Genomic DNA, 19,834 nt, shown 5'->3' with positions numbered 1-19,834 from the left:
ATGTTTGTTGATTTCCGTTTTTGGTTTTTCTGTAAACCACATTCTGATAATTTTGTTGTTTCCACTGCCACACTTGTACTTCTGCATATTGAACATGCTGTGTGGCACGCTTCATCAAACGGAACTTTAACATAGTATGCCACACTATATCCAGAATTAATATACACACTGCTGTAGTGGAAGAAATGATTCTACCCGAACAAGGTTTACGGAGAAACCGACAGCAGAAGCCACAAAACACTTGTGTGACTCTATTCGAACTGAGAAACTATTAAGCGTTCTCTAAAACATAGAGTAATTTCTATGGAAATTTTTATGTCTTTTCGTGTGGCAGGAATCGTAATAATTAACAAGGAAGCACTTTCGCGAAGCCCTTGCTAATTGAAACTTAGTGGGTTCAGATTCTAAGTTTCCTGCTACCTCAATCAACGCACTCTAATGATTGACTGGCAGGACGAACGGTGCTTTCGAATTAAAATTACTGAGAGTGCATTGTTACAATCAAAAACTTCCCGTAAGGCGTCTTTACATTAGTACGAGAAAGCAATTATTTTTGATAAAGTATTTTATGGTAAGGAATAAGTCTAAGATATAGTAACATGTGATACACGTAAAAGTTTTATATCTTAAAGAGTACTTTAAGTTGATTATAATTTCCCTCTACATCCTTATTTACAACAGTGGGAAAACCACGAGTTTCAGCTGCAGAAAAAGCTAACTCCGAACTTTTCCTTATGAGTGAAGTTTGAAGCGTAAAGAACAAAAGTGTCAGTGAGAGCTGTAGAAAGATTAGGTTTAAATTATTTACAATGAACAGTCTAATACGTCCGGCCATCAATTCACAACATTCCTACAATATCAAGAATAAGGACTTCGGACGAATTAATTCCTACCAGACGAATGAGTACTGTTAAAACTCCTACATCCCAAACTGGTTACTGTACTTCACGAAACGTAATGTTCGCGAATTCAAATCAAAGTCTTACACATGCTCATCAGTACATTCCATATATCCATGCATACCTTCACATACGCGTAGCTACGATGACGCCAGTTTGAACTGAAATTTTGCACTCACTTGTTGGTGTGTCACTATCTGCAAATATTATCAGCGGTCAGATAAACGAAAAAAAAAACCAATAAACCTGGGATAATGGAAATACGAACTTTTTTCAACGGAAAGGAGTTGCCATTCGTGGTTTAATATTTCGTTGGATAGTTGCACATACAGTAATGTATACTGGTTAGCCTTGTAATCACTTGTGGTTCATAAACGAACTGGGACTGTTCTTCGTTTTGGTAGTGTGTATTAGCTGCAGTCTAATGAAAAACTTTATAGGCTAATCACTTTTTACCCTACTTGTCTTGAACTAGGTGAGTGTCGTGCCCGAATAACTGAGCTGAGAGTCGTCAATATCCAGTCGTATGCTTGTGACAGGTGTATCGCTCGTATCCTTAGTATTATGGATTCATACCATTAAATAGTTAGCATTGGTCGATTGCAACGTACTTACTCATATTCTACCCGACAATAGCCGTCCAATTCGTAGAGGAGATATTTTAAACAGTGAAATACTATTAAATGTACCGATTTCAATACGCATCACTTGACTGAATTGTCAGTTAGGTACGCAATGATTAAAGGCTTACAGCATGCAATAAAATGTGGCCAGAAAACACAACTGTATACTAGTGTGTAGAAAATTGTTTTAAATGACCAGAAAGAGATCCTAAGAGCATAACTTCTAATCCAACGAACGTATCACCGTAAGTTTCCACCTATTCTCTGTCCATGACAGAATGAAAAGCGTTGAATGCAGAAAATTGGAGCACAGTCTGGTGACCATTAGCTCTACTTTACGACAGAGTCTCCTCTTATAGTGAGAATTCGCAACATACTGAAACATTTAAGAAACGTTAAGCGTAGCCATATAACGTAATCACCCTGAACCTCTATCAGTCCCGTGGTGTCGCGGTACAATAAATTAATATTTCAAAATCCTTGTAGACAGAAATCTATCAGATGGAGAAAGTGAAAACATTGGATTATCTGGAAGAAAGAATTCATGGAAAAGAGGTAGAAGAAACTGATGTACATGAAATGACTCACTAAACAGATACGACTTGTGAAATAACAAGACGTACGTATGATGAAAAGTGATTACCGAGAAGTTTAAACTAATGCGTTATAATATGGCAGTGAAATCAGTGCCTAAAACTGAACTGTAAATTAGAAAAAATGTAAATATTGGAGAGGAGAAACACGAAGCCAACATGTTAAAAGAGACATAGAAACACACATCGTGAAATAAAATTAGTGTCACACCAATCATAGCACCAGCCGAAGTATTTGGACGCGAGCATTACGTCTGATGCAAGTATCAGAACTGTGAAGACTCTTAGTTTTTGGACATTTAAACAGAGTGAACGTAGGCTAAGTAAAAAAATGTTGAGGTGTTCTTGGAGCAAAAAACTGAGAAACTGGAGCCAAGAAATTAAAAGAAATGAAGTTGAAAAAGAGAATACACAATATAAAAATAAGAGAGGCTGTGAAAAGAGATATTTTCAGGAGGGAAGTTTTAAATATACGACTGAAAGCTTGAAAAAGTAAGAGAAAAGGTTTGAATTGGTTGGAAGAACGTAGAAAAAGACGTGATGAATAAATGTTCCAGCCATCGATGGCTCACCTGAAGATGACTGGCAGGTGTGCAGTCTAAATATTATGGGATGTATTAAGCGACGGCCGACTGCTAGTCCGAAATTTTGTTGGAGCATTCAATTCGTTGGGAAAATTTTGAATTTCACGAAGTGATAGATGATAGGGTAATGACAGAGAAGAGAAGAGCAATTGAGAAGAAACTGTTTTTGCTAATGGTAGTGACGGAGAAGAGAAGAGAAATTGAAAAGAAACTGTTTTTGCTACGTTGCCCCTAGGTGGCCACATTGAATGCAATGCTGAAAGAGTTTATTACAAATATTGAACACAGTTCTAAATATAAACCCGTTAAGGAGGAAAAGCAAGTTACGAAAACCTAAAATCATAAATCATCAATTCACAACTTCGCTGTGACATAATGCCGTGGGGTCCTTTGTACCATCGAAGGGAATAAGTAGGTACTACGAGTCCACGAACTACACCCGTCCCTAAACGCTTCGGAGAGAACACTTGTGAGCCCAGCTGTCCAGACGTGCACTGAAAGTGTCGTGACACAGCGCTGATGCCGCACAGTAGCCGTCAGGGAGGAGCACTCAGCGCTGCTCCGCCTACGGCGCCTGCCCGTAATCTGGATGTTGACTGAGCATATTCTGGCTGCCCCTCCACCGCGACCACCGTCTCCAGCGGTAGCGTGCGAACCGCGTGTGCGGCCGGTGATGATCGCATTTCGCAAGCGACCCCGTTGCCCGCGGAGACCTGTCGGTGCAAGGATGCGCGGAAGAATTGGAGGGGCGTGGAGGCGCGGCAGAGGGTGCGTAGCGCCGCTGCGTATAAATAGAGCGGCCACACCACTCGCCAGCATCAGATCACTCCATTCCATTCCTGGCGATAGCGTCGTCATTCGCACCGTAATCTTCCAGCCAGGGACACTTATCACAAGCATCATGAAACTGGTGAGTAGATTAGCTACTTCAAAATGTTTAGGGTGTTTGAAGACCGTTCATGCACTTAGTATAAAGTGAAGCCCAGTGGTAGCTGGACTCGTCATCGGTTGATGAAAGTAAAGTCTTCCGGCTTCAAGCATGCAGTAAGCTTCAAAAATGGTTCAAATGGCTCTAAGCACTATGGGATTTAATATCTAGTCCCCTAGACTTAGAATCACTTAAACCCCACTAAAGTAAGGACATCACACACATCCATGCCCGAGGCAGGATTCGAACCTGTGACCGTAGCAGCAGCGCGACTCCGGACTGAAGCGCCTAGAACCGCTCGGCCACAGCGGCCGCCCACGTAGTACGCCTTTCGATTCGGGGCATTTCAGTGTTCCGTGAGCGGTAGTTACCGCTTGTACTGCTGATGAAGTTCTTCAGTTGGACGCAAGTGGCAGAACGCTCCTCGATTTGATCTTATCTTTATCTATACCTATGGAAACCTACGAAATGCTTACAGTCCATGAGAGCTAACACTGACACTAGGCTCACGTTGACAACTGACATCTGCAACTGTTCCCTTAATATTCGTTAGCTGTTGCAGCGTCAATTTTCCCAGCTGTCATCAAATTTAGTATTTAGAACAGAAAGGACTTCTTTTTCTGATTTGAACATCCATTCGTCAGTACAGTCGCTAAGCCTGAGTAACATTACAAACGGCCAAGTGTACGAGTTACTTCAGATCGTCGTTTGTACCATATTCACCCCGAGATCATCTACACGCTGTTACAACAACATGTATGCGTTGTTTGATATGATCTCTAGTCATATATAGCATGCGGTGTGTCTCTGATCTCTAGTCAGCTGTATCATGTGGTGTGCCCTAGCGCTCTAGTGCTTCTTTGGTAATCACGTAACAGGCCAGTCGTATTTCGATCATAGAACCTAACAAAAGACAGTGACTAATGGCCAGTCCCTATGTCTGCATGTTTAAAAGAAACATTACGTGTCAAATTTCGTTAAACAGAAAACCGTCGATGTAGAATGACTTCGGTCTGTGTGTGTTGCGTTATGTTCGAAACAACTTTGGCAATAAGTAGACGAGCCCACAAGTGTCAAGAGTTGTTTGGAACCAAGCTGCAGAAGTTTCGCTGGGAAGCTCTGATACATTCTCCATACAGTCCATTCAGTACTACATGACAAACACGTGTAGCGCTCATAAGGAAAGTAGGAGGCTTCATCATTCTCGTATTACGTCTAGTAAAAAATGTGCAAATGTGTGTGAATTCCTAAGGGACTAAACTGCTGGATCATCGGTCCCTAGACTTACACACAGTTTAAATCAACGTAATTTAACTTATGCTGAGAACAACACACTCACGCATGCCCGAGGGAGGACCCGAACCTCCGACGGGAGTGGCTGCGCAATCCGTGACATGGCACCTCTAACAGCGCAGCCACTCCGTGCGGCCATTGCGTCTGGTGGCTAAAAGTCGAATGCGTTCTTTCATTTTTCCACAAGATCTGCCATTAAATCAATTCATTCTTTAGGCATCTGTCAGGCACCTCCAACACTGCAGTACTGCGTTTTAAGAAAATCGACGGTCACGAATATCTTTCTTCAGTGATTCATCATCATCATCATCATCATCATCAAGACTGATTATGCCTTTCAGCGTTCAGTCTGGAGCATATCCCCCCTTACAAAATTCCTCCATGATCCCCTATTCAGTGCAAACATTGGTGCCTCTTCTGATGTTAAACATATTACTTCCAAATCATTCTTAACCGAATCCAGGTAACTTCTCCTTGGTCTGCCCCGACTCCTCCTACCCTCTACTGCTGAACCCATGAGTCTCTTGGGTAACCTTGCTTCTCCCATGCGTGTAACATGACCCCAACATCTAAGCCTGTTCGCCCTGACTGCTAATCTTCAGTGATTAAAAAAAAAAAAAAAGTAAGTCGGATGGAGAGAGATCGGGACTGTTATGGAGGATGTGTAACTCCTCTCAAACAGATCTTCGGCGTTGTGTTCGAAACAACTTTGGCAATAAGTGGACGAGCCCACAAGTGTCAAGAGTTGTTTGGAACCAAGCTGCAGAAGTTTCGCTGGGAAGCTCTGATACATTCTCCATACAGTCGCGATCTCTGCCCATGCGATTTGTATTTTTTTTTTGTTTTTTTTTTTTTTTGAGCCATGAAAAAAGATATTCGTGGCTGTCGATTTGCTTTGGAAGAAAGGGTGCACAACTGGATACAATCATCGTCCAGTACGCAACCACGAAAGTTATGACGATTGCTTTTGAAACCTAAAAGTGTACTTACTTTTTTCCGTTTCCATTTCACTGTACAATATAGAATATGTTTGTAAATTTTCGTACTTTACGTAAAGTGAACATTAATGGACTATGAATTTAGGTGGAAATATGGACAAAGGAAGGAATTTTAATGATTTAAGACTTCCTCGGTAATGAGATCATTCGAAATTGAGGGGTCCATCATCCACATCTACAGGTAAATCTACAGTCTGCTCTCTTCATTGTGGAGTGTAGTGCTGGGTACATCAGTTACCCCTTTCATACAATTGTACGCGAGAAGAGCTACTGCCCATAGATCTAAGAGCTCTCGTTCCAACGATCCTCTCACTAAGCGAGATGTATGCAGATGCAAAGTGTTGACCTTCTCTTTTTCGAACACATGCTCCCTCAGCAGTAAACCACTCAGTGATGCACAACGCCTGTCTTGCAGCGTCTGCGACTGGAGTTTGCCGACAACTTCCTTAACGCTGTTGCACCGACTAAACGAACCCGCGACGAAAGAAACGGTGAAGGAACCAGCCTTATCTTTGGGAAGGAATCATCGTGGTAGACAATGTGATTTAGCGGAATTTTGTAAAATCAAAAACAGGATATCGATATGGTAATTGCCTATATGGTATTTGCCTGACACCATACGACTCGGTTCTCACGGAATTCAACGCACATTTCAGCTTCGACGTGAGTTCGCCTGGTGCCCTACCTCACTGCGACCCACCGAGTGAGGCGGTCTGACCGCCGAAGACGCGCCAGACGAGTCTTGGCCGCCTCTCGCGTAATCTCGGAGGATTGGCTGCGGTCTCTTTTTGCTGCCGTAATAGCGCAGTGCCGTGCCGTGCCGTGCGGGCGTTAGAAAGTGAGACACGGCCAGGCCGGCGTCTGCTCCAGAGGTCGCGGGCAACTCGGCTCTTGCGTCTAGTCTTTCTGTCCAGATGGGATTTCAGAGCCGCTGCAGCCGCTGCAATCCGCATTCGTCTTGCTGGGTGCAGTGACGAAAATGCGGCAGTGAGTCAATATGCGCTTCTGGAGAGGATCTCGGCGAAGGGGCCTCAATTATTTGCTAATCGTAAAGAGACGTGAATGATTCCCGGAGCCAGTCTACAGTAAGAAAGAGGCATGCGCATGAGTCACTGTATGTGGGCGTGACTGTCGTGTTCACTACGGCAGTTAACCCCCACGTGGCTGACTGCAGCGGCTCCTTCAAACGGGGCATTGTGTACCAGCTTTCTGCTCTGTGACCCACTACCACAGTCGACGGTGACACTGTTGCCATCTACATCTTTATATACACACAGCAAGCCACCGTACGGTACCACGTACCACTGTTAGTCGTTTCCTCCCATGTTCCACACGCAAACAGAACGAGGTGAAAATCACTGTGTGTAAGCATGTCTACGAGCCCTAATTTCTTTTAATCTCTTTAGTCCTTACGTGAAATGTATGTTGGTGGTAGTAGAATTGTTCGGCAGTCGGCTTCGAATTTCGGTTCACTAAATTTCCGCAATAGTGCTTCTAGGGATTCCGATCTGAGTTAAAAAATGGTTCAAATGGCTCTGAGCACTATGGGACGTAACATCTGAGGTCATCAGTCCCCTAGAGCTTAGAACTACTTAAACTTAACCTAAGGATATCACACACATCCATACCCGTGGCAGGATTCGAACCTGCGACCGTAGCGGTCGCACGGTTCCAGACTGAAGCGCCTAGAACCGCTCGGCCACGCTGTCCGGTTTCTGGGTTCACGAAACATCTCCATAGCAGATGCGTGCTGAGCGAAGCTACCGGAACACGAACTTAGCAGCACGCCTCTGAATTCTATCGATGTCTTCACTTAATCCGACCTGGTGCAGAATCCAAACACTCTAGCAGCACCTAAAAATGTGTCTACTAGCGTTCTGTACACCTTTACGGATGGGTTACACTTTACCAAAATCACTCAATAAAACGAAGTCTACCATTCACCCTCCCTACTACCAACCAGGAGTGCTCATTCCATTTCATATCAATCTGGAACGCTATTCCAAGATATTGTGACCGTAACAAGTTCTTGTTCTACTCGTACGAAGGAGGACGTATATACAGGCTAAGCATGTCGTTGAAGCTCTGCCACCAACTAAATGATCCCACGACGAAAGAAAATGTGAAGGAACCAGTAGCGTCTTTTTCAAGGAATCGTCATGGCAGACAAAATGATTTGGGGTTGTTCAACCAGCAGTGATCAAGAACATTCTTGGGAACAGAAGCCTTTTCACGTATTTAGGAGACAGTCGGTGAACTAATTCATAGCGTGAATGCAGAAAATGGTCTGTTCAGAAACATTCTCTGCACAGTTATAAGTAATTACAGTACCAACTTACAAGAAGTCCTCAACTACTAGTTGGAATAGACGTCTGTTTCAACAACTAACCAGTATCAAGTTCATAATATCGTGAATTCACATTTTATCTCGTTTAAATGGTACGCACAGTGTCCCAGGCTGTATCGTTCACTGGAAATTGGTAAAGTGAGTGCCTGGAGCTGAAAAGTCACCGATCGAATGCTGGACGGACAGGGAGTATTTTAATATACCTTTAACCCAGACTTCCACTCTCATGTCAAGATTTGCCAGGAGTGGAGTTCGGAGTCCACGATAGACTGTAGGTCCCCTTCTACGGTTAGAAATACTGGTGTAGTTTAGAAACACGCAAGTCGGTAAAGTGGTGTCGAAATGAAAGACTACTACGATGCCATACAGCCACACGGGAGTATTATAGAGTACTAAGGTCCAATAGGCCATTGCCGTCTCGTTAGTGTCAGACTGCTAGAACTGCTAATATTATCATATGAGGTAACTTTAATTCGTTCTGACACCGGAAAAGTAGACATTTTTAGTTAAAAAGCAAGCGGTAATGGTCGCGTTGGGCCTGAGCGCTACTAAACGCAAACGTTTTTTCGTTCCCTGTGTCAGTTTCTGTTCGTCAATGTCAAAACAAGTATCTGACTAAGCAAATTAGCGTAATACGTACTCGAACAATTAGAGATCTAGTGGCTGCATGATAGTGTCATTCTAGAACTTGTCTGAGCATTTATATTGTCCTCTACACATCAAGATAGGTAATGATGTATTGCGAATCCTCATATGCACTGATAGATGAGCTCGAAGAACTAAGTGTAAGTAAGCACTTTAAACTTCATTGATATTTGGCCTTTCGATACTAGTACAATGCCTGTTGGCCAGGGTGCTCTACCGGCCCCCATCTCATTCCCCGTCCTGCGACATCACGTATGTATGGAGGGGAATGTGGTCAGCACATCGTTATCCTGGCAGTTTTATAGAAGTTCCAGCCCTTGGAATTGGTATTACTCGGTTCAATAGTTCCTCAACACGCATCACGAGGCTGAGTGCATCCCGTACCAGTCCTCGCTCACAAGGAAAAGTTCTTGGCAGTACCTGTAGTCGAACCTGGGTCTTCCGCATGGCACCCATCTATACTGATTGCTCGGCTACGGAGGCGGATGTTGATACCCAAATTTATATCTAACCTGACTTCCTTATTTGACAAGAAGTTATTGAAATTTCCGTTAAGCTCAGTTATGAACTTATTTGTCCCTGATGAAAAATGCTAGCAGATTTCTGATGGAGATCTACTCTCACGCAAAAAGAGAGATAAAATGACATTCAAAGATCCAAACTGAATTTGCTTGCGATATGAGAAAGCCTGGAACAAGTAAAGAATATATTCCTATTAATGCAGCCAACTCCGATGTATTTCAAAGACCTGATGAACTGCACCTCATTCCAACTGCGTGCAAGGACTAACACATAGACTAATCCTGTGTACCTATTAAAACATCCTCACTTTGTTTTACAGTAGCCATTCTGTGAACTGTGATATGGTGTTACAATATTTTCCTTCTGCAATTCGCTAATTATTTACTTACTGTTGTGAGGCATGGAACTATGAGGTCGAAGATAAACCCGATAGAAACGTTTCAAGTGAACTAACGTCATAATATGTATTATGGGGACCTCCATTTAGTTTCTGCATGCCACATCATCTATGAAGCACACCGCACTGATAAACTTCTTAATTAACGATCTACAATTCATATCTGCTGCTGTCCAAACATATCTATTTCGAAACGACTTGCACCTTCCTTACTGTTGTCATCTTCCCCTTTGCTTCTAGCCTAAACATATCCATATCACTATCTACAAAACAGTATCACGATTTGATTGTAAGTACGACGAATCATGATATGATTCTGGCTGTCCCTTGATGTTTCTTCCTATGACAATAAACATAAGGCCACTGCTCCTTGAAAGAAACGGTATGGTTTAATGTGCGTTCGAAGACGAAGTAATTAGGGTGCACCATAATCTCGGAGTGGGGAAGAAAGCAACCCTATATTCCCGTTACGAGATATGAGGAAATGACAGAAAATAAATTTGGATAGCTGCAAAGAAATCTGAAATCTTGTATTTACCATAGCACCAGTCCACTTGATTTGTGGTTTCTTTGGTGATAGGTAGAATACACATGTTTGATACGAGTAACTTGGGCCGTTTGTCTTTCATTAAGCACACAATGTTTCTCTTCTTATAAATTTACCAGACTATCGACTACACATAGTTTTTGTTTATCTATATTCAGGATCCGGATGAAAATTTTCAATTTCAGTGCTTCGAGTTGTACCAGTGAACCGCTCTGCGTTTTAGATTAAAATGTCCATCGTTTCCCAGTTGGTGTTGGCAGCCCTGGTGGGTATGGCGGCAGCTGGCCGCCTGGATAACTCGTACCTGCCTCCCGCGGGTGCGCCCCTGGCCGGTGGAGCACAAGGGGCCATCGCAGCGCCATTTGGCGGACCTGGAGCTGGTGGAGTCTTCGGAGCTAGAAGGCCTGGGTGAGTATTCCGTAGACATTCAATTTGTACTGGTGCTTTCTAATCTACTAGCAGAGCCTACAAGGAGACTTGCTATTAATGGTAACACATTTGACTCTCTAACGTAAGCTGCCCCTGAGCAACAGCATTTTCGGAGGATGAGAATCGTCGACCCGAATTATGCCTTACAGCTGGGGTCTAAAAAGCTGAAGACAGACCAACACAAACCAACACAGCATCATTTGAAATAATCTTTACAACACTAAGTGTGTGAACGTACTGCAAGGAAATTGCAGCTACATTCAAGCACTCTACTTTAGTCATTTTCTGGCCATAGATACAGATGTATGTCTGTGGAAAAAAATTTAAGTTTGATGGTTAAGCAACAGAAGGACATTAATCGTAAAAAGTTGGTGATTTTGTGGACTAGATGATCTAGAGCCATAAATGATAACTGTTTCCTTCCACAGCACTTTTTTGACGTGTATCATTTTACAGTAATGGGATTGCGCCACACACCAAGTTAGACATCGAAGAGTGCTAGATGACTACATAAATCAATGTAGCGTAAAATAAATTTTAGTGTTTTTTTTGTAATATACATACAAAGAGAGATTTTATCAATTAAAACTCTATTTAATGAAGCTATTTTGTATTCGGTTTGTCCCTCTTTATGCAGAATGTAATTGAAATTTTGCATGTAATGATCAGATAGTGAAATATCAAATACATTATTGCAGTGCCATAACCTTTTTTAATGCGGCATTAGTTGATACTCAAGTTGGATGGGAGAAAAGATTTACTTAGAGAACGAGCTTTTCTTTGCATATATATTTGTCATTAAAATTATTTTCACACTCACGTACAGACATTAAACATGAGTAAATTCCATCTTTCAAATCAAGCAGCTTCTGGATGAAAAACAAGAAATTATTGCAAATTCTGTTCAGAATAGAAAAGATAACTGGAAAGTATCACAGTGGTGTAAGGGGAAGTCGAGACGAACAAATTTTATATAGCACACTTGTCGCCTATGAGACTTTCAAGGTCTATCTAAGCTACAGCGGATGCACAATACCTACAGCTTAGTCGACTACTTGGTTAACGTTAAACAATGGTGAATCCAGGATGGAATAATGGCAGTATTATGAAAAGCATAGAGTGGTACACACCGCATAGTGGAGAAGTTGCGGCACAACAAGAAGACTGCTAAACATCTGAGCTTTCGGCGAAAAGCCCTTCTTCAAAATTAGACAACACACAGACACACACACATTCAAGGAAGCACATTTCCCGCTCACATGACAACTGTCTCTCGCCTTCGAGACTGGGTTGTCAACATTATTAACTTCAATTTTCCTGCGGGCATTATGAAACAAAGAAGACTTATACAAGAACTAATTACATTCACAGTTCACCATAAACGTAACCGTCACCAGCACAGTAGATCTGTAGCAACAAGGGCAGACAAACAAAAGCCTTATTTGTGCTGTTAAAATTCACAATATTTTGAAGTAAAATAATCACAGATACCAGCTATCCATATTATAAATAGCAGAACAAGGGGTTTTTAACATTCAAGAACTACTTTAACCAAAATATCTTGTGGCGTTGCTTGTGCTGTAGCTTAGGTACCTTTTGTAGACCAGTTTGAGTCTGTTTCCTCGTTTGGTACACCACAAATGTCATGCATCAATTCTTTCGTCTCAACTTCATCTAGATCACTGTGGTAGAATATAAACAGTCATCGTTTTCACCTTGTATAAACACGAGTGGGAAACCCCAAAAGCGAAACGGAAGAAATACCTTACCTTTGTGAACATTAGGGTTTTAGGTACGTCACTGGTAGTAACTATAGATTTTACTACGATGCGGGCACCGCAATTTCATTGTACTACCGGCATTAGTAACGAGTGCAGAAAGTATTTATGTTGAAAACATCACGTTCATATTGTTTTGAAATACAGGCTTGCATGATACATGTACAATAAAGGAGCCGACTATCAAGTTTTCAGTTTCGATGTCAGGACGGTAATGGAATCTTTTTATTTGTCAAGCGAATTACATGTATTATATTGTACTCATAGGAAATTGTAATTACACTGACTTCTATGTTTCTTGATAGTGGTAGCTCCTCAAACGAACTGTTTGTGTCACATTGTAGGAAGGCCTGAATATATATATAACTAGTGATCCACTTTGAAAATGCAGTGGCTCTGTAAATTTTTCTGGCGTGAGATGGCTATTCTTTATAGTATTATTTCCATGAAATTTCACACCTGTGTGATTTTACAGTTTCGGAGGAGCTGGTCTCGGTGGTGCTGGCTTAGGAGGACCTGGTGGTCTCGGTGGTCCTGGTGGTCTTGGTGGTGCAGGCCGAGGAGGTCTTGGTGCTGGACGAGGCGGCCTTGGTGCTGGTCTGGGAGGTGCAGGGACTGGCGCCGGTCTTGGAGGTCTTGGTGGACTTGGAGGCGCCGGTCTCGGTGCTGGCCGAGGTGGCCTTGGAGGCGCTGGTCTTGGTGCTGGCCGAGGTGCAGCCGCTGGTCTTGGTGGTGGTGCTGGCAGATTCATCCCAGGCGCCAGTGCTCCAAGTGGACCAGTCATTCCCATCCTCCGATACGAAAATGTCAACAATGGCGATGGAAGCTACGCTTTCAGGTAAGTTTTTCATGAGGCTACAGTATTCACATACACACACAGAAACTGAACCACATTAATTCACATTTCAAACCTTCATTTGTTATCTTTCAAACACATTTTTCAGCAGAATAATTTTTGCTGCTATATTAGCAATAAGCGACACATCAAGGAGAGGGATCTCAGAAAGAATCTGCTGTTACTCCAGATAGGCATTAAGATAAGTACGAAATCTTATTTCAGCGGACACAGTTTCTAGCCCAAACTTCAATCCAATGGGGCTCTGTCATCAGAGAGGTTGTGGAAATTTGAATGAGTATCATCAGATTTAGGAGAGATACAGTGAGTGTGGAAGCAGTGAGTGTGGAAGCGGGAACTTCGGTCTACAGTAGTTAACACCATATTTGATATCGTGATAAAAACAAAGACGCTATGAATGACCTTACATCTTTTATGCCAATGCAAATTCTGCTCTCAGTGGCGTCACATACATCTTTCTGATTCTGTTCCTTTTTCAAGAGCCTACTGCTTTATTACTGATGGAAATAATGGTGGTTATTGTAGAAAGCTCAGAATTCTCATTGAGATTTGAAAAGGGCAGTGCCCTGAGAATAGCTGATAGTAGAATTGCGTTACGATAGACTTTGGGGTTAAATCGTACGCTACATTCACGCAGTACCATGCTGAATATGCGTGATACAGACAGAAAATGAAACTCATCTCACAAGTTAGTTAGCCGATCGTGAACACAATAATTAGATATTAATTATGCTTTTATTGCTCATTTTTGGTTTGTCCCATGCAAAATAATTTGTTAATGCAGTCAGAATTGGCCAACATAGGCCTACTTTCCAGTACAGTAAATCGTTTGAGACATCTTTTATATGTCTATAAGATTTTTACTATAGTTGCAGAGGGAAGATACCGTATGAAAATCATTCTCTAACATACTAAAAATTCTTATGTAAGACGCTTAACAGTTACACAAAAAGAAATTAAGTCTAAAAGTGTCCGGTACCAGTCTGTGATTCCAGAACATCTATAGTTGTCGCTATAACTGTTTTGGAACAAGGAAAGATACATTTGTATTACATATTGGGACGGAACAGTGAAATCACGAAGACAATCCAAGCTCAAGAAGAGGGTCAGACACCCGCCGTGTCAGGAGGCGTACTTCCTTTCTACAGTTTTTGAGATGTCTTGGAATTCTGGCTCTGCTTTCCCTGTGCGTGTTGTTTGCAATATGGGAAAATTTAGAGGAGCCTATAATATGTGATCGGTAAACGGCAGATGGAAAAATACAATATACACTTGTATAGCACCATCCGTCAGGTGTCGTTTGCAACAGGGTTCCAGCAGAACTGGAAGAAAAACTGAGTAGTAAGACCCCAGCTCTCAGATCTATGTTGAAAGGTAACATTCTGCCACCCCACTTCTATTCCATACAGGGGCTTCTCGCAGTAGTTCAGAATTCTTCTCTGTAATGTGTTTTGATTCTTATACTCACTATAGTCTTTTTCATGATTTATTAGTTCTTTGATTCAGTTGTTCATAAATTTTCTAATCAGAATTATGTGAAACATATACCGTATGGTTCTATAACAATTAGCTGTAGCTCGCATGATCCCATAGAATTTGATAATTTGAACTTTTTCGTATTTTTATTGGCCCTTATCCTATTTTGTTTCGGGATAAGCATGTTAATTACTGGCTCTGGCAATGTCCTTTCGACAGTCCTTCACCTTGGGAACAAGCCCGGTATTCACCGATTTGGATGTGGAAAACCACAAAAAAGAAATAATCAAGTTGGTTGTACCACTGGCCCTCGTCGTTAATCTGGCGGACTGATTCGAGCCCCGTCGCCAACCCTTTCCCGTGGGTACCAGCCCAGCATTCACCAATTAGATGTGAAAAACCGCCTAAAAGCACATCCAAGTCGAGTATCGCACTGGCCCTCGTCGTTAATCTGTCTGACAAATTCGATCCGGGGCTGTTCATCCTCCCTGAAACTCTCCGAATAGAGAAGCAGAATGTTAACGTATGTGGCCAATAGTGCGTAATATCTGATAATGAAAAAGAACTACTTAGCAATATGTGCCACCTCTACCACAAACACAGAAACATACACGCACACACACAGTCTGAGGGTTTCCAGCTCTTGATAAGCTACACTGGGTATGCCAAACGACTAATAGCAGATCATTAGAAGTATTCTCTTGATCGCTTCAATGACACTATGTCCTCACCTCGTTCTTATTTTCCCAGTTACGAGACTGGAAACGGCATCGCCCAGGACGAGCAGGGCTACCTGAAGAATGCCGGAATTCCTGATGCTGAGGCGGAGACCGTGCAGGGCCGCTACACATACACTGGAGACGACGGCGCGCAATACACCGTCACCTACACCGCCGACGAGAACGGCTTCCAGCCGCAGGGTGCCCACCTCCCCACTCCGCCACCAATCCCCGAGGAGATCCTTCGCTCTCTGGAGCAGAATGCCGCTGAGGAGGCCGCTGCCATCCGGGCTGGAGGAGTTGTCGGTGGTGACTACAGTGGTGCCGGTGGCGCTGGAACTGGAGCTGGTACAGGCTTCCGTGGTGTCGCTGGTGCTGGTGGTGTCTTTGGGGGTCGCCCAGGAGCTGGCGGTGCCCCTGGTGCTGGTAAGTTAATAAAAGTTTGTTCTGGTTCACTTCATTGTTACCATTCGGAAACCACCTCTTCTTAGCTCCCGCCTCTTACAAGCTGAGATGAAGAGTTCCTTTGATGGAACAGTACGTGGGTGTACTGCTGGTCACTAAATTCAAGGCGAGCAGTTCATGATGGTGACAAACATCAACACTGTATTATCCTTCTAACGAGTATGTCATACTCGCCTGTTTGAGTCGCTGTCATTCTTACATCTCTTACACCATCTACCTAGTTCTCTGTTTCCAGTCGTCCGATAAATCATTAATCTTTGGCAGTCTTTTTATTATCATGCAATCAACATGATAATTCGTCCCGTTATTTTCTGTCTTGTCATTAACTGAAAGGAAATTTAGATTGATCTTATTGTTTTATTCCCTATTCTATCTATTTTACTACAGCCCCTTACATATCTCATGAACTTCTTCTCTACTGGCTGTACACGTGATTTTCCCGTTTTTGTTACTGTCCATGATTCGGAACCTTATAAAAGACTAGGTGCAATCACAACTTCATGAAATTTAGCGTGTGTTTTTTCCTTGTTTTGCATTCCAAAGATTTTCCGAATGTCATGCACATAACTGAAATTTATTATTGATTGGCGACTCCATGTTGTCTTGTGCACTACGACCAGGTAACAGGTATACTTGAAAAAAGAGACAGCATTGGTCGTATATTTTTTACTATTGCAAAATCGATTTTCTGTCACTGAGTGACCATCTTCAGTGCTATGTTGTATAACTTAAATTGGGATGCACTGTTGTCACTAAGCTTACGGCAATCACATAGATTTTGCAATAGTAAAAAAATATACGACCAATGCTGTCTCTTTTTTCAAGTATACCTGAAATTTATTAACCTTCTTCTCAATGTCTTGGCCATTAATTAAAATCACATCATAGGTAAGTAAAGTGGAATAATTGGTGTAGAATTTTTCTCTATTACTATTATTATCGATCTGACTGGACCCTTCCCTTTGAAGGCCTTTATATCTGTGTTATTTAGAGATGCAATTGAATTGTTGGTATACTGCGTTTTCGTTCATTCTATAGAGGATATCCCGGGAGGTATGGTCATACGATAAGAACAATTTTTCGAAGCAATTTTCGTTTTTGGTACTGTGGAACACGTCTCTTCTACTGAACAAGTATTCAAAGCTCTTAATGTGTGCAAGTTGGAGACATGTTTTTCCTTGTTTTGGCCCATAGTATCTCCTATCTGGAGCAAAAGCAGATGGAATGAGGTATAACAGACCAGCTCACTCCCATCATCACGTCTACAGTTTACGCAAAATCACAATAATACGTTGTTAACTAGGTAATGAATAATTGTGTAAATTCTTCTGTTATCCAATTACGCAAAAATACTTGTAAACAGTTACTTTTTCCACTGTCGACAACGGAATGTAGTTGATGTAGGAGAGGAATTTGACAAATACAAACTTCAGAAAGAACTATATTAATTAGAAGACATGTATTACTCTGATGCAGTCTCCATATCGTACTGTCGTGGCAGACACACGTGTAACATAAATTCTGTAGCTACTTGCGAGATTGTGGGAAATTACCAAAACTCTGTCAGATTGGTCTAAAGGACAATGACCAGCCTGGAATACGAACTAGTCTTCTCCAACTAACTAGAGAAGTATTAAACACAACGATACCTCACTTAGAGAAGAGCCCAGTAAATGTCGTAACATCAGTCCAGAAGCTGATTGAAATACAAAATTTCCAGTTTATCTCCCATTATTTATGGCTTTAATTCTTAACGATAGGATACAATTCACATGCTCCAGAGTAAATTTAATTCCAAGTTAGCTTGCAGGATCGAAAGAATTTTGAATGATTCGTGAGAAGCGATGTTGTTTGTGACGGAAGCCTCTGCGTCTTTTTTTTCCAGGAGTCTTCGGACGGCCCGGTGCTGGAGCTGGCCGGCCTGGTGCCCTGCCCAGCTACTCGGCGACCAGCGGTTACTCCTACCCTAACCCTGGCAAGTAAGCGTCTGGAGGTTTCCAGCTGGCCTGGGTGTCCAACACGCTCTGTTGTCTTACCTAGCTGGACATAGCCAGTGCCTCAGTCCACTGCCCACCTAGTACTTTCACACATGAATGCGGACTTCTTTTGCCACTGTGTCGACTGCACAGACTCTGACAAGTATACCTGACGAATTCACTGTTGTCTTAGTGGAACTTAAAGGCAACACGACAGTCGAAAGCCTTCTCGTTGTGTCCTTCTACCTTCTAAGTATTAGTGCACAGCGGAATATACTTCAAGATTTAGTGCGCTATGACAATATTTTAGTGCTCCTACTGACTATTTCTATCTCGCGAAAACTACACTTGTAAATATCTTAAATTATTTCTTACTCCTTTTCTATTTTCTACTGCAATGTTCAGACGGTATAACTTATGACGACAATGGCATTGTGCGTGGCAAAGTTCGCGACTAGCAACTCGTGTTCTGTGCCCATAAAAAAACTATTTATTTCTGTGATGCAAAAGTGAAAAAAACCTATGTAAAAAAATATATTTTGTAATAAATGCTGTTTTAAATATATACCACAAGTTGTTCTTTTTTCTTCACCACACTAAAACCTTGAAGCTCAAAAGCCATACGAAACCAAGCCATCCTGGCTTTCAAAGGTAAACATTTCCTTCTGAAGGAATTTTAAAGTTCGACTTGAATGCTTCACATTGTCGTACCACGTTTAGAACCTAGGAAGGAGTGACAGAACTTAGGTGATGATATATCTAATAAGACAAGTCTGCGACATAAAAATTGTTTCAAATTTATTACGTGATTTTTATAGTCTTTTCAACAATGATTTCGGGAAAAAGAGTGAAAAAATTCCATCACGTACAGTTATGTCACGAACTGCTTGTCTAGTTTTAGCTTTTTTCAATATTTCAGCACTCTTGCGAGTTTGAATTTTGGTTTTTAGGATCTCCATAAACTGTTATTTAGCCATTTTATAATAGATATACGTAAAGAGTAATTAGGAGAAACCAGCAGTATTTTCATGTCAGTGCCTGTCTGTCACGCTGCCCCTTCCCTCGCCAACACCAAGCAGTGAGCTTCTGCTATTGTCCTTCAGTTCACAGTACCTCTTCACTCTGTGCTGTTCACGTGTTGTTCCTATTAGTGCTTTAAAGTAACGACTGTTTCCTTGTGTTGTGGAGTTGTTTTATGGACAATGGACAATGGCTACCAGAGGATGTATAAACAAGCCCGATTGCTTCTGCTACGTTTGTGGTAATTATACCGCTAAAAACCAAAAAAGAAACATTTCCGATTTTGTTGAAAAAGTATATTTGGTATTTTTGGCATAAAGTTAGGCGATGAAGATACGCCTTGGGTCCAACACAATACTTGTTCAGTGTATGTTAAGGAACTGAGGCAATGGTTTGGAATACCAATGGTTTAGAAGGAGCCCAAAAATGATAGTGATTACTCTTATTTTGGTTCTTGCAAAGTACGAGGTTTCAATTTGAAAAACGAAAAGGAAATTTCTTACCCTAACATTTCATCAGCCATTCGCCCTGTTCCTCGTCGACCTGAAGTACCAACACCCTCTCCTCCAGATTCTTTAGATGATACAGATGATCACGAGCCATTGGCTCAGCAAGGCGATAGTGAAGAAGACAGAGATTGCTATGATCCTGGCACAACCGTTCCCATTCCATTCTCACAGTCTGAACTGACCTAGGCCTTTCTAAATAATCAGCAGAGGTTCTAGGATCTAGTTTGAAA

General features: G+C 42.0%; 1 protein-coding gene across 1 annotated transcript; it reads left to right on the top strand.

The window, feature by feature from the left end:
• The first annotated feature begins 3,521 nt into the window (after nt 1-3,521).
• On the top strand, nt 3,522-18,640 carry LOC124712025 (pupal cuticle protein 36a-like). The gene is made up of 5 exons (XM_047242317.1): nt 3,522-3,609; nt 10,624-10,784; nt 13,059-13,421; nt 15,666-16,060; nt 17,985-18,640. The coding sequence occupies exons 1-5, from the start codon at nt 3,601-3,603 to the stop codon at nt 18,080-18,082; spliced, it is 1,026 nt and encodes a 341-aa protein (XP_047098273.1). The 5' UTR covers nt 3,522-3,600; the 3' UTR covers nt 18,083-18,640.
• Nucleotides 18,641-19,834: the final 1,194 nt, after the last annotated feature.

The sequence above is a fragment of the Schistocerca piceifrons genome, chromosome 8 (genome assembly GCF_021461385.2).
Source record: "Schistocerca piceifrons isolate TAMUIC-IGC-003096 chromosome 8, iqSchPice1.1, whole genome shotgun sequence".
NCBI classification, from domain to species: Eukaryota; Metazoa; Arthropoda; class Insecta; order Orthoptera; family Acrididae; genus Schistocerca; species Schistocerca piceifrons.
The sequence above is the reverse complement of the archived record's forward strand: the minus strand, read 5'-3'. Positions and strand labels throughout refer to the sequence as shown.